We start from the raw sequence: 15284 nt of genomic DNA, 5'->3' as shown, positions 1-15284 counted from the left end.
GCAGATACAGGTCCTGCTGATGGGTTAAGGACCTTCTACGACCCTGTCCAGCTCTCATAGAGTTAACTACCTGTGTCCTTAAATCTCCTCCATGCTCTTGAGACTGTGCTGAGAGACACAGCAAACCTTCTGGCAATGACATGTATTGATGTGCCATCCTGGAGGAGTTGGACTGCCTGTGCAACCTCTATAAGGTCCAGGTATCGCCTCATGCTACCAGTAGTGATACCGACCCTAGCCAAATGCAAAACTAGTGAAAAATAAAAAAGAGGAGTACAGAAAAAAATGTCAGTGCCTCCACCTGTAAAACCATTCCTGTTTTGGAGGTCATCTCATTGTTGCCCATGTAGTGCACGTGTTGTTAATTTCATTAACGCCATAGCAGCTGAAACTGATTAACAACCCAATCTGCTACTTAACTGACCAGATCATTATCCCAAGAGTTTAATTGACTTAATGCTATACTCTGATTAAAAAGTGTTCCTTTAAATTTTTTTGACAAAAAAAAAAAATATATATATATATATATACACACAGTGCCTTGCGAAAGTATTCGGCCCCCTTGAACTTTGCGACCTTTTGCCACATTTCAGGCTTTAAACATAAAAATATAAAACTATTTTTTTGTGAAGGTTGGATGGAGAGCGTTTGTGAACGGCAGTTTTCAGTTCTTTCCACAAATTCTCGATTGGATTCAGGTCTGGACTTTGACTAGGCCATTCTAACACCTGGATATGTTTATTTGTGAACCATTCCATTGTAGATTTTGCTTTATGTTTTGGATCATTGTCTTGTTGGAAGACTAATCTCCGTCTCAGTCATAGTTCTTTTGCAGACTCCATCAGGTTTTCTTCCAGAATGGTCCTGTATTTGGCTCCATCCATTTTACCATCAATTTTAACCATCTTCCCTGTCCCTGCTGAAGAAAAGCAGGCCCAAACCATGATGCTGCCACCCCCATGTTTGACAGTGGGGATGGTGTGTTCAGGGTGATGAGCTGTGTTGCTTTTACGCCAAACATAACGTTTTGCATTGTTGCCAAAAAGTTTGATTTTGGTTTCATCTGACCAGAGCACCTTCTTCCACATGTTTGGTGTGTCTCCCAGGTGGCTTGTGGCAAACTTTAAACGACACTTTTTATGGATAGCTTCTTGCCACTCTTCCATAAAGGCCAGATTTGTGCAGTATACGACTGATTGTTGCCCTATGGACAGAGTCTCCCACCTCAGCTGTAGATCTCTGCAGTTAATCCAGAGTGATCATGGGCCTCTTGGCTGCATCTCTGATCAGTCTTCTCCTTGTATGAGCTGAAAGTTTAGAGGGACGGCCAGGTCTTCGTAGATTTGCAGTGGTCTGATTTCCATTTCAATATTATCGCTTGCACAGTGGTCCTTGGGATGTTTAAAGCTTGGGAAATCTTTTTGTATCCAAATCCAGCTTGAAACTTCTCTACAACAGTATCTCGGACCTGCCTGGTGTTTTCCTTGTTCTTCATTAAGCTCTCTGAGCTTTAAACGGACCTCTGAGACTATCACAGTGCAGGTGCATTTATGCGGAGACTTGATTACACATAGGGGGATTCTATTTATCATCATTAGTCATTTAGGTCAACATTGGATCATTCAGAGATCCTCACTGAACTTCTGGAGAGAGTTTGCTGCACTGAAAGTAAAGGGGCTGAATAATCTTGCACGCCCAATTAAGTTTTTTATTTGTTAACAAAGTTTGAAATATCCAATAAATTTCGTTCCACTTCATGATTGTGTCCCACTTGTTGTTGATTCTTCACAAAACAATTACAGTTCTATATCTTTATGTTTGAAGCCTGAACTGTGGCAAAAGGTTGCAAAGTTCAAGGGGGCCGAATACTTTCGCAAGGCACTGTGTGTGTGTGTGTGTGTGTGTATATATATATATATATATATATATATATATATATATATAATTTCTCTATTGTTCATTGACAGACGCAGCTCCATATTATTTTTGACCATTGGGTTATGCTGCCCCCTACAGGAGTAGGACATTAGGCAGGAAAAGACTACCATGCCTTTTGGGCAGTCCCTGCAGGCATACACCCACACACTCTGCTATAGCCGGCCTGGGTTTCGGACTGGATATCCTAGGTCATTAGCGTCTCCCAGCCCAGGCCAGCGAGTGTGCACAGGTTATAGCACAGTGCTAGGCCTCACCACAACAGAGCCCCAATGGCCGGGGGCAGGCCCGCAAGTGAAACACCTCACCGCGACGCACACGACCTGGTTCGGCCTTAGTCGCAGTATACACCTTGGCCATCAGCACCCCCATCCCGAGTGGAGAGGCAGTCTGTCCTGAGTGGTGCCCATCCGATATCATTGGTATGGTAAGTGTCCCCCCCCCCCCCATAACTCTGGCAGTCTCGGGGTGAACGTGGGCCCCTCCCTGGGAAACTTGGACCCTCGGGTACCCCTCATTTCTCCTGGCCTCTCGGTAGGTGTCAGGCTCCCCCAAGGCCTCCCTCCCCACCAGCCATAGAGGTACCTACCTCAGTCAGTGACGGGGGTCCTCGGGGGTTGGACACGCTGAGACCGCAATGTGGATCCGCTGCGGGGGTTAATCCTGGTGGGGGTCTCTGCCCGGCTGCCATTTACATGCATGGGCGCCCATATTTTTGTGGTTTACCCATAGAAATGCATTGGGCGGCCATTTTCTTGGAGTCCGCAATTGCTGGTCAGCAGGGAGCAGCTAGGCCTTTACACTAGTGATGACCCTGGTATTTTCTCTTCCTGTGAAGATAATTTTTTTACTATAGCAGTACGATCCTGTCTTCCTCCATATTGATTGCTGGTATGTCTATTGGGGTCCCTGTATGTATTCCTCACTCATCCTGCTATCTGCAGTGCTAGTGGCTGGTGCAGCGGTGCGCTCCTTTTTTTTGCTGTTTCTTAAAGTGACACTGCGTTATTCCAGGGTTCATAATGGAGTCCCAGGAACAAATTTCACCTACTGATCCCCTCCTTGCGGTTGCGGGACCCTCCGGGTCACAACCCCTGCCTGCTTTAACGACCGTTTTGGAAAACCTGGTGTCAAAAGTGGAATTATCAAAAATATTACTAGTAAAAAGCACCCTATGCCCTCCCCTGCCTCCCCTGTATCCTCAAATTCTGAGGTAGATCTGGCTGCTGCGGATGCATGTCACCCTGAAGGATCTGCGTCATCGCACTTGGATGGCGAGGACGATATATCCTCGTCTGCATCTGCAGAGGAAAGTGTGCTTATATTATCAGTGCGGCAAACTTTAAAAATAGGGGATGATTCTGCTGTGTCAGGGACGCAGGTGTCTTTTGGCACCCACAAATCCCAGAAGTCGGCAAGGTTTTCCCTTGTCCTAATATTTTTTACAGAATTGTCAACGAACAGTGGGGGAGCATCAAACAGATGTTAGTGGTGCCAAAGCGTTTTAAAAGGCGCTACCCCTTCGCTGATGCGGTGTCCGCAAGATGGACCGTACCACGAAAGGTGGATAATCTGGTTTCCAGGCTGAACAAATCTACTGTGGTCCCAATCGAAGAGTCCCAAGTCTTTACAGACCCTGTGGATATACTGATTGAGTCTTTGTCCCGCCACTTACACACGATAGCGGGCTCAATACTTAAACCGATCTTTGTGATCACTTTGCCCATTCCGTTATGGTCTGGGAGACCAAAGTTACTAAAAAGTGACTTGGAAACAGAACAGCTCTTTCCAAGTCTGATGGAGCTAACAGACCAAATGGTCCAAGCCCTATTAATTATATGTAATGCGTCGCTAGATGCGGCCCTCCTGGTAGCCAGAGTGTCCAAGGTGGGGGTAGCTATTAGACGCATTGTATGGCTAAAAGGCTGGTCTGCAGATCAGGCTTCAAAAAGGCTCTATCAGATCCCCCCTTTTCAGGAGACCGTTTATCTGATTTCCTTATTGAATGAGTTAATCAAAGGGCTCAGAGGCAGGAAGAGTACTCGTCTTCCTCCATCCGCCAAGGGCAAGTCATCGCGTAATAGACGGGGGTCTTATTTCGTGCCTCCGGCATGCAGGAGAAAGGATCTAAGCCATTTAGGTCTTCTGCAGGCTCCAAGAAGACATGGTCAGGTAAGCCGAGAACAGGCCAATCCAGACCTCTAGACCTCCATTTGCATAAAGGGACGCCCTCGCTTCTTTCCGGGAACCATTGACTTCCTTGTTTCAGGTCAAATGGGTCCACGAACTGATCCAATCGGGTTACAAGATTGAATTCCGGTTTCGACTGTTGGACAGGTTCTTCCTGTCCAATCTACACCTATCACCAGAGCGGTTAAGGGATCTACGAGAGGAGGTAAAGTGTGATTGTGCCGGTTCCTTCTCTGGAGCGCTTTCAGGGGTTCTATTCAAACCTGTTCACAATGCCCAGGAAAGACGGCAAAGTATGTCCAATCCTGGACCTCAAGGCTCTGAACCGCTTTGTGCGGGTACAGAAGTTTCGAATGGGGTCCATTCGCACGGTAATGGCGTCTCTACACCAAGCAGACTTTTTGGCCTCCATAGATATCGAGAACGCTTATCTACACATCCCTATCTACACTGGACACCAGCGTTTTCTTCGCTTTGCTGTAGGAGAGGAGCATTCTAAATTTGTTGCTTTACCCTTTGGTCTCACTCCCTCCCCCCCCCCCTCCTCAGGGTCCTCACCAAAGTGTTGGCTCCGGCTCCGGTATTGGCATTACTGCGACAACTGGGGATTACGGTACTGGGGTACCTTGATGATCTCCTCTTAAGAGCAGACTCACATTCAGCCCTATTGGGTGACTTGACATTCACTATATGGACTCTGCCAGAGTTCAGTTGGAACATCAATTTCAAAAAATCTGCCTGGTACCATCTTTAAAACTGGATTATCTGGGCCTGACTCTTGACTCCGCTTCAGTGACAGTTTTTCTTCCCTCGGACAAACTGCAAAAGTTGCAGGGGGCGATTCGTCTGCTGTTATTCAGCAATCTGTCTTCTCTGCGGACTTGAATGCGGACCTTGGGTCTGATGGTGTCAACCTTCATGGCATTTGCTCAGTTCCACACGAGAACCTTACAAAGGGAGATTCTTGTCAAATGGAACAAAGATCCACAATCTTTGGACACTATGATTCGGTTAAGTCATAACACAGACTGCTCTACTATGGTGGCTTCACTCTGTAGCACTACGCCAGGGCAAGTCCTTCCTCCCACTGCATTGGACTGTGGTAACCACAGACGCCAGCCTGTCTGACTGGGGCGGAGTGCTGGGGAAGCTGTGTGTCTAGGGGTCCTGGACAGTATGAGAGTCCAGACTTCTGATCACTATTCTGGAATAAAGCTTTGCTTGAGTCACTGCACTGAACGTTTAGAGGGTTGTCCAGTCCGGATTCAATCGGACAATCAATTATCAAGGGGGGCACTAAGTGTTTTGGCAGCCCAGGTGGTGGCAGAGATTCTGAAATGGGCAGAAAAGTTTGTTCTAGCTCTTTCTGCAGTGCACATCCCAGGTGTGGAAAACTGGCAGGCGTTGGATCAGGGGGAATGGTTTCTGCACCCGGAGGGGTTTCATCTCCTGTGTGTCTGGTGGGGGACTCCCAACATCAACACTGGTTGCTCTTTTGGGTCCATATCGGCTGATCTATGCATTCCCTCCGCTGAAACTCCTGCCGCGGCTTCTGTGCAGAATAGAGGTGGAAGGGATTTCAGTCATTTTGGTTGCCCCAGACTGCCCTCGCCGGTCTTGGTATGCAGATCTGGTAAGGTTGGTCGCCGATGCTCCTTGGAGACTTCCTGTCAGGGAATATCTGCTGTCTCAAGGATCAATCTTCCATGCTGCTTTACTGTCGCTGGCTTTAACGGCTTGGCTGTTAAAAGCCAGGTATTGTAGGATAGAGGTCTTTCTGACTCGGTGATTCCGACACTGTTGAAGGCCAGAAAGTCTACTTCTAGGAAGATCTATCATCGTACATGGAAATCATACATCTCATGGTGCGAATCGCTGAAGGTGCATCCTTGCCTTTTTCCGGTGGCAAAGACTTTGACCTTTCTTGAAAAAGGGGTCGAACAGCGGTTGGCTTTGGGCACTATCAAAGGCCAAGTGTCAGCTTTGGCTGTGTTTTTCCAACGACCTTTGGTTATGAATTCCTTGATTCGTACTTTTTATACAAGGCGTTCTCCGAGGCAATCCCTGTTACCTCCTTGGGATCTTAATTTGGTATTGTCTGTTCTTCAAAAACCTCCTTTTGAGAACATTGGGGACATTCCTCTGCTTACACTGTCTCAGAAGGTTGCCTTTTTGGTGGCTATTCTGCCCGCAGAGTATCTGAATTGGCGGCGCTGTCCTGCCGTTCACCTTATCTGGTGGTCCACATAGATAAAGTGGTACTTCGACCTAACCAGTCGTTTCTTCCTAAGGTGGTTTCTGATTTCCATCTGAATGAAAACATTGTGCTGCCTTCACTCTGTCCTAGGCCCAAGCATCTGAAGGAATTTGCTTTGCATTCTTTGGATGTGGTTCGGGCAATTGGAGTTTACCCGGCAGCTACTGAATCTTTGAGGAAATCAGACTCTCGTTTTGTCCTCCCCGAAGGACCTCGAAAGGGATTGGTTGCGTCTACTGCAACCATATCCAGGTGGATCAGACAACGGGGGTACAGGCTTATTCATTGAAGGGTCAGGTTCCTCCTTTCCCTGTGAAGACGCATTCTACTAGGGCGCTTTTTGCCATCAGGCGTCAGTGATGCAAGTTTGCAAGGAGGCAACCTGGTCGTCAGTGCACACGTTCACTGAATTCTACAAAGTAAATACGTTGGCATCTTCGGATGCTTCTTTTGGCCGCAAGGTTTTGCAGGCTGCTGTTTAAAAGAAAAAATATTCTCTATGAGGGTGTATGTTTTCTAGGTGAGCTCCAGTTGTTCCTGGTTAAGCTCCATGTTCACTGGTTGGCTAAGTTTAGTCTTTGGGGAATTATGTTCTTTTCTGCGTGTTTTTCCCACCCCTCATGCAAAGACTGCTTTGGGACTTCCCAATGGTCAAGAAGAATATGGAGCTGCGTCTGTCAATGAACGATAGAGAAAACTGGATATTTGACTTAACGTAAAATCCTTTTCTCTTAAGCTCATTGACAGACGCAGCACCAGACCCTCTAATTATGAGTGGGGTGGGTTTTTTTTCCTTCTAAACACTTCCTGCAACAAAACTGAAGGCTATAGCAGTGTGTGGGTGTATGCCTGCAGGAACTGTCCCATTTTTCCTGCCTAGTGTCCTACTCCTGTAGGGGGCAGAATAACCCAATGGTCAAGAAGAATATGGTGTTGCGTCTGTCAATGAACTTCAGAGAAAATGATTTTATGGGAAGTCAAAAATCCAGTTCTATATATTATAGAATTTATCTTTTTTTTTTTTTTCTTTATTGCTATTACAAGGGGGATAACAATAAAAGGTGATAGCATGAGCAGGTGACCGGCCTTCCTTATGGATGGAAAAGGGGTTTATTAGACCTCCATTCTCTCCCCTTTCCATCGCTGCATTTAATCAAGCATAGAGTGTGCTTGATTACTTGCTTCCCCAGCTTCTGGAAATGACCGCTCTGAAACAGGAAACCGGATTGACAAAATCCTTATCCCTTCCGGATGCTTTGGTTGCAGAGGAGATCAGGTAACAGATGTTCCTGAATCTCCTCCTACTCTGACTGCACTGGAGCTATTTATATCCAATGGTCTGCCTTTGGTGCATATGCGGAGCACCCTTTTGTCTATAATGTTGGTTTTCGGAGCTTTGGTGTGAGAAGTGTCTTCCACCAGAAAATGCTTCACGTTGATCTAGGAATTCATCAAGAAAGAGACCTTTTTGTCCTGTACCTGTAAAAAGAAGGCAAATTTCTAGTGGCTAAAGCCTCTGCTCCTGAAACCTGAACACCTTTCATTTGTTCTAAGCTTCTAAGGCTAAGTCTGAAATCCATTTCAACTTTAAGCCCAGGACCCCCAAATTCACCAAGTCAAGGAAGCAAGTCCTCAAAATGAGGTGCCCCACTTAAAGTGAGGGGGGGGGGGTTACTTTTGGCCTTCATGGTCATCTGGTCCCAGGATATTTTCTGACACTTCAGTCCAGAACATTGTCTCCAAAGGCTACAACCTCGAATTTCAGCCCTGCTTCACATTGTCAAACCTCAAATATTAGCAGACCTCCACATGGCTCTGGAGCAGCTCCTTTCCTAGGGGGCCATAACCATGGTGCCACAAGTAGAGAGATTCCAACATATCTATTACAACCTATTCACTGCCCCCAAAGTGAAGGGAGGAATTTGCACCATACTGTGTATAAGGATTTTCACATTTCTTTGGGTTCAAAGGTTCCGTATGAAATCTGTCCAGTTGGTCTTTGCTTTTCACTGGAAGACAGTGCTAGGTCCATCTCAAAGCTGACTTACAACAGATAATTCAGAAGCCTATGTGCAGCTGAAATTGACATCTACACCCCAGAACAACAACTAAGCCATTTAAGACTGTGACCAGGATCACACTAAAACTGTTTATTGCTCAGCACATGTTAATGGTACATGAATATGTTGTATGTGTGCGCCTGGTAAAATCATGATTGACATTAAAGAAATAAAAAACCCTCAGTGTTTTTAGCTTAACAAATTGAGCGCAAAAAAAAAAAAAAAACATTCCCTAGTACTAACTGTAATTACCTATTGGTTAAAATTATCACTTAGTCGCTAGGGTAAGAATTTTAACCAATGCTGCTGGTTCCTCCTTTCTCAGTGCTTCTTCCCTGAACGTCTGATGTTCACATGAAAGGTTTAACAATAAACAGTGCAGTCTGGGGTCAGTCTGTTAGTATGGAAAAGGTGGTCAACCCCTGAACTAGCCTGAGATTTTGCTTGTATGAACTTACTTGTTAACGTCTTACATTTCCTGTCACTATTCTTTATCTTAAACGAATGTAGAGTGCTTTATTTCTGTCATCTCAATGGGTAGTAATTAGTAATGTTGTATACAACAGTCTGTGATTATACAGACTCTAAAAATAAAAAAATATTGATTTAGCTAGTTTGCAGTCCATGATATCCAAAATACAGCATGTATGGTAATGCCACTGTTAGTTTTGCTAGCTTTTTCAATGTACTGTTAAGAACAGTTGTGCGATTTCCTTGCAGAACAATTGTATTGACGATAAATGTGTTTCCCAAGTCATCCTCCAGGACGGTCACATGAGAGATTGGCTCCTCCTTCTACAGGAAACACAAGCACAGTTAAGTTTAAAAGGCCTCCTCCAAGGCTGCCCCTCAGTTTTCTTGGGTTTCCTGTCCTGCTTACACGAGCATGGTATACATTCTTCCCCTGTTTATTTTTCTTCGCCTGTCCTGGGCAGGCATCCCAGGACACCTCTTCCCTCCACCTGTACTCTGCTGGTGAGTCCACCATGCCCCAGATACTAAGAGGACGAGGGAGGAGGACTCCTTGGGGGGGGGGGGGTTCCATGGGAGGACCCCCCCCTCTCATTTTTTCCATCAGGACCTGACGCTGGCTATCCCAGGTACCTACGGGGGACTAGCGGTGGAGAAACTGTGGTGCGGTCCACTAGGTTCTGGTTTTACTTACCCCCACCTGGGGGGGTCCGAGGTTAAGCCAGCCATGGAGGGATCCTTGCTGCCAGCCGGAGGCCGCGCTGAGCTGCACATCACTTCCCTCTTCATGGTTCCTGCACGCGGGGCTCCAGGGAGAGCTTCCAGCGTCGGGTACAGCAGCCAGCGACGCCGCTGGCGCGGCGGAAGTGACATCGTCAAGATGGCGCCGCCACCGGAAGTAGGGCGGTGGCCATCTTGGAATGGGGCACCGCTGTGTGGTTTAATGGCAAATCGTTTCCAGCTGAGTTCTGGCGGGCTTTTCAAAATATAAACGCCCCTTCTTCCCCAGAATAAGAGCACTTTCTTCACTGATGGCTGCTGTATCTCCCTTCCCTCCAGGTGGTCCTTATGGCGGAGGACCTGGCCCCCATTCCAGAGGCTGTTGAAACTGGCCCCAGCCCTACTATGGTGAGTGGAGGGAGGATGTCGCTGGGTCACATCCCCCCCCCCCCCCATCCCTCGGGGCAGAGGGAGGGAGGGGGCTTTGGAAAAAAGTTTTCTCCTTTTTAGGGGGGGGTCTTTTTGTGAGCAATACCCTCCCCCGGTACTGATTTTGGCATCCCGGTTTCTCTCTCTTCTTTGCAGCGCAAGTCTTCAGAAGTCGCAGAACCAACGGTCAAGACCAAAAATAAATACTGCAGCACCTGCGGCACTAAAATGGCTACGGATTTGGAAAAATTGTTGTGCCATAAATGCATTAAGAAGATCATCAATGAGGAATCCAAACCCCTGGCCAAAGACTTCTTGGAGTTCAAAGAGGAAGTCACATCTACATTAAAATTTCTACAATCCTCTATCTCGGAGATAAATAACGCAGACCAACCCTCCACCTCTACCGCAGGCACGCCTCGTACAAAAGTAACCAGACCACTGACAGTCCCTATGGTTCGAGTAGATTTATCAGATTCAGATTCCCAGGAAGAGGAAGGAGGGGTCCAATTCCAGGACAGCTCGGACTCCAAGGATCCGGACAGAGTCTTACCAACTAAAATAATGAAACCTCTGTTTCCGGCCGAAGAAACGGAGGAACTCCTGAAAGCGATTTATATTACGGAGGATTCGTTTGTACAGAGGTTTATAAGTACCCAAAACTAGGACCTACCCGGTACACCAATCCCTGAAAGGGATCATCGGCAAAGAATGGGAGTGCCGCGAGAACAAGCTTTTCTTCCCCAAAGCACTTAAGAGGAGATTCCCCTTTGATAAATCAGAGGGTATCTCACCCAAATGCCCCAAGCTCGACGCGTCTCAGGCCAAAGTTTCAAACAAATCGGACTTGTCCTTCGAGGATATGGGGCTGCTCAAAGACCCCATGGACAAAAAAAGATTGATGTGACGCTCAGAAGAGCATACCAGGCAGGGGCAGCGTCATTTTAACAAAACATGGCCAACACTTGTGTGGCCAGGAACGTATCCTTCAGGTTGGAACAATTGAGGGGGCACTTGGAGATGGTCCCGGGCATAGAAGAAGCTCAGGACTCCCTTCTCCTGATCGAAAAAGGGGTCGCCTACATGGCTGATGCAGCCGAAGAATCAGTAAGAATATCAGCCCGCACCACAGGCCTGATAAACTCGGCCAGAAGAGTCCTCTGGCTCAAAACCTGGGACGGAGATTACGCCTCCAGGAACAAACTTTGCAGTATTCCTTTCAATAAAAGCCTCCTATTCGGCCAAGAACTGGATAGTCTTGGAGCGGTCGGCAGACAAATCTAAAGGGTTCCCTTCCAAAAGAAAGGAAAATCACAGAAAATGTTTTCGTCGGCCGAGGGGAGAAGCCCAATCCAAAGGCGAAAAACCAAACGCACAAAGGAAGTGGGTGTTCAACAGAAACAAAGGTAAATCAAACATCCTTTTTCCCAACGCCAGCAGCAACAACGGCAAACCCCAGTGATGCCAGTCTTCCTGTGGGGGGAAAGCTGAGACATTTCTTTCCCCAATGGGAAATTTTGTCCAAACCCCTTTATTCTACAAATTATCAGGGACGGTTACAAAATAGTTTACAGCAAGTCCTCATCACAGATTCTGGACGACATCTCTTCCAGAACCACCCCCGGCAAGGGAAGCTTGGGAATCGTCCATCTTGAACCTCCTACGAGAAGGTGATAAGAGATTCCATTTTCTCACCACTCGTCAGGGTTCTTCTCCCGAATATTCCTCAGACAGAAACCATCATGCAAACACCGCCTCATTTTAAACCTCAAAGATCTCAACCGCCGGGTGAGGTACAGGAAGTTCAAAATGGAATCCATCTTTTCAGTAAGAACCCTGCTCCCAGAAGGAGCATTTCTAGTGACGTTAGATCTGCAAGATGCGTATCTTCATGTGCTGATTCACCTGAGACCTCAAGAGTTTCTAAGATTTGCCGTTTGCTCATCGACCCAGACACGCCTGTTCCAATTTCAGGTGCTCCCGTCGGAATCGCCTCGGCTCCCCGAATTTTCACAAAGATAATGGAGGTAATTCAGGATCTCCGAGTGAGAGGGATCCGTATAATCCCCTACCTAGATGACTTCCTGATTTACGGCCAATCAAAATCGGAGGTGCTGGGAAACTTCCTCACCTCCTTGGGGTGGGTGATAAACACTCAGAAGTCCAACAAAATTCCATCACAGAGGGCTGTGTTTCTGGGATATCTAATAGATACGGTGTCACAACGTATTTTACTTCCGGAGAGCAAAAGGTCAAAACTCAGGGAGACAACGAAACGCCTAATAGCACTACCTAGAGTCACAAGAAGGGACACCATGGTGCTGTTAAGCCTCATGTCAGCGGCCATCCCAGCAGTACAGTGGGCTCAGCTGCACATGAGACCTCTCCAGTGCCATCTCCTGAGCCACTGGAATGGGAAAACATCCTCGCTAGATGGTCTAATCACGATTACCCCAATCATAAAGAAATCTCTCTCTAGGAAGACTCTGGCTGCCCCCCCATCCAGGTCAGGGTAACGATAGACGCATGTGCCCTATGTGCTGGGGAGCGCACATAGGGCACCAGGTGAGGCAGGGCACCTGGTGCCACTCTGGGGAGGAGGTCTCGTCAAACATGAGAGAACTGGCGGCCATCCGGGAAGCCCTGCAAGCTTTTTGGAAAGAATCGGTAGGAAAACACGGATACTCTTGGACAACATCACGACGGTCTCCTACATCAACCACCAGGGTGGGACACACTTAAAACACCTGATGAGGAAAGCGCACGACACTCTCTCAAAAGCAGAAGTGGACCTACTATCCCTCTCAGCCATCCATATAAAAAGGGTCAGCAAACATGCTGGCAGATCTCTTGAGCCGGAAACATCTGGACCCGGCAGAGTAGGAGCTGGATCATCAGATTTTCAACTTAATTGTGCAGAGGTGGGGATCTCCAGAAGTAGATCTCTTTGCCACGAGAGCAACAAGAAAGTGACAAATTTCTTCTTGTTACACAAAGGAAAGAACGCTCTGGGCATAGATGCCTTGGGGTTCCCTTGGAGGTTCAACCTCGCCTATGCCTTCCCACCTATCCAACTGATCCCCAGAGCGATCAGGAAAATCTGAGAGAGCAAGGGTAATCCTGATAGCTCCTTTTTTGGCCAAAGCTGGCATGGTTCACCCCATAAAAGAAAATGGGCGAGGAAGACACCTGGATTCTTCCGACCCATAGCAACCTCCTGGTGCCAGGGGGGGCACATCCCCCGCACATTCAGACTCTAAACTTAGCAGCCTGGATTCTGCATGGAGCCTTCTTTTAAGCAAAGGGTTCTCCACCAGAGTCACGGATGTCCTGCTTCAAAGCAGGAAATTAGTAACTAGGAAGATCTACAGCAAAGTGTGGAAAATATACAGGTCCAAAAAGGAACCCAGCAACAGGAACCTGGGTGACATCAGCACAGTTTTGGATTTCTTACTAGATGGAGCAGACAAAGGGCTGTCGGTAAGTACTCTCAAAGTACAGGCAGCTTCCCTGTCAATTTTTTTGGAAAGCCGGTCGGCGTCGATCCACTGGTGAAACAGCTCTTTAGATGGTTTTAAAAGATCTCGCCCCAGCAAAAACCTCAGCGTGGCCCCCTGGGATCTGTCTTTGGTATTACAGGCCCTCACCAAGGCCCCGTTAAGAATCTTACTTTGAAAACCGCGTTTCTCGTCGCTATCACTTCCGCCAGATGGGTGAGTGATCTACAGGCCCTCTCCATTAAGGAGCCCTTCCTACTGGTCTTCCCGGACAAAGTGATACTCAGGATGGACCCTCTTTTTCTCCTGAAAGTGTCCTCCGCATTCATCATTCACAGGAAGTGGTCCTTCCATCTTTCTGCCACTTTGGACGTTAGAAGGTGCATCCTACACTACCTAGATGCCACTAAATCAGTTAGGTCGCCGCCCAGCCTATTCATCCGTTTGGAGGCACTCACAGAGGTAATGCCGCCTCCAAAGCCTTCATAGCCAGATGGATTAGGTTGGCCATTGGTGCAGCATACTCTGCTCAGAACCAATATTTAACAGCGAACGTCAAAGCACACTCCACTCGGGCCATATCCACGTCTTGGGCAGAAAAGGCTGGGGCCTCGGCCGATAAAATCTGCAGAGCAGCCACATGGTCCAGCGATTTGACCTTCGCTAAACACTACAGGGTTGATCTGGTCTCCGCCCAGGATCTATCTTTTGGTCGCAAAGTTCTCCAAGCAGTAGTCCCACCCTAGGTATGCATCATTGGGGTCTCATGTGACTGTCCTGCAGGATGACTTGGGAAAGTCTGAGTTATTACCTGATAACTCCCTTTCCAGAAATCCTCCAGGACGGTGGACCCCCGCCCTACTGGTTGGTTTAATTATTGTTTTGAAATGTCATGCTTTTCGCCTCAGCTGTCCAGTTGATCTTTTTACAACTGAGGGGCAGCCTTGAAGGCGGCCTTTTAAACTTAACTGTGCTTGTGTTTCCTGTAGGAGGAGGAGCCAATCTCTCATGTGACTGTCCTGGAGGATTCCTGGAAAGGGAGTTAACAGGTAATAGGGAGTTATCTTGTGTACCATGTGTCACAAAACTGTGTTCAAATGTACAGTCTCTGTTTTACAGATCTCTTCCGCTTTGGGCGATGGTTGGCAAAACAAAAACAGCCCTTCAGATGGTGAAGATTTGGTTAAGAGCATCCAGTCTGTATCTAGTCAGGTAAAACGTGCTCTTTAGTCATTAGCTGTTGAATGGTATTAAATGGATTGCAGCAGGATGAATTCCTAATTTTAATTTGTGAGTTAATTTGGCAAATAACTCTACAAAACAACAAATATGGCTGTAGCTATACTTAATCACTTAATACAGTAGATGTTTAACTTAATTAAATTCTAGCCATAGCAGTGTAATAATGGTTTTATCCTCTGATCTCTCTTTGCAGCATTTTTCTTTCTACTAAAGGCCTGGTTTGATTTACTTAAAATGGAGAGTGCAAAAGCTGGTGAAGCTCTGCATGGTAGCCAATCAGCTTCTAACTTCAGCTTGTTCAATTAGGCATTGACCAAAACTGGAAGCTGGTTGATTTCTATGCAGAGCTGCACCAGATTGTGCACTCTCCAGTTTCAGTAAATCAACCCGATGCTAGTATAGCATCTTCCAAACACTTTGCTGTATATAGATTTTTCAGATTGTCAGTTATCTGTTGCATGCTAAAAAATATCTCTCTTTTTA

At 47.0% G+C, this 15284-nt stretch overlaps 1 protein-coding gene across 1 annotated transcript in view; it reads left to right on the top strand.

Annotated features, from left to right (window-relative positions):
* SEC31B (SEC31 homolog B, COPII coat complex component) overlaps positions 1-15284 on the top strand; it is a gene marked incomplete at its 5' end in the record, with an annotated part of 331579 nt that overhangs the window by 206549 nt on the left and 109746 nt on the right. The window contains 1 exon segment of the mRNA XM_082267974.1: positions 14679-14771. Within this exon segment, the coding sequence (XP_082124100.1) occupies positions 14679-14771 (93 nt within the window).

This window comes from Pelophylax lessonae (assembly GCF_965119305.1).
Source record: "Pelophylax lessonae genome assembly, chromosome: 9".
Taxonomy (NCBI): Eukaryota; Metazoa; Chordata; class Amphibia; order Anura; family Ranidae; genus Pelophylax; species Pelophylax lessonae.
Note: the sequence above shows the minus strand (reverse complement) of the source record. Positions and strands in the feature narration are given on the sequence as shown.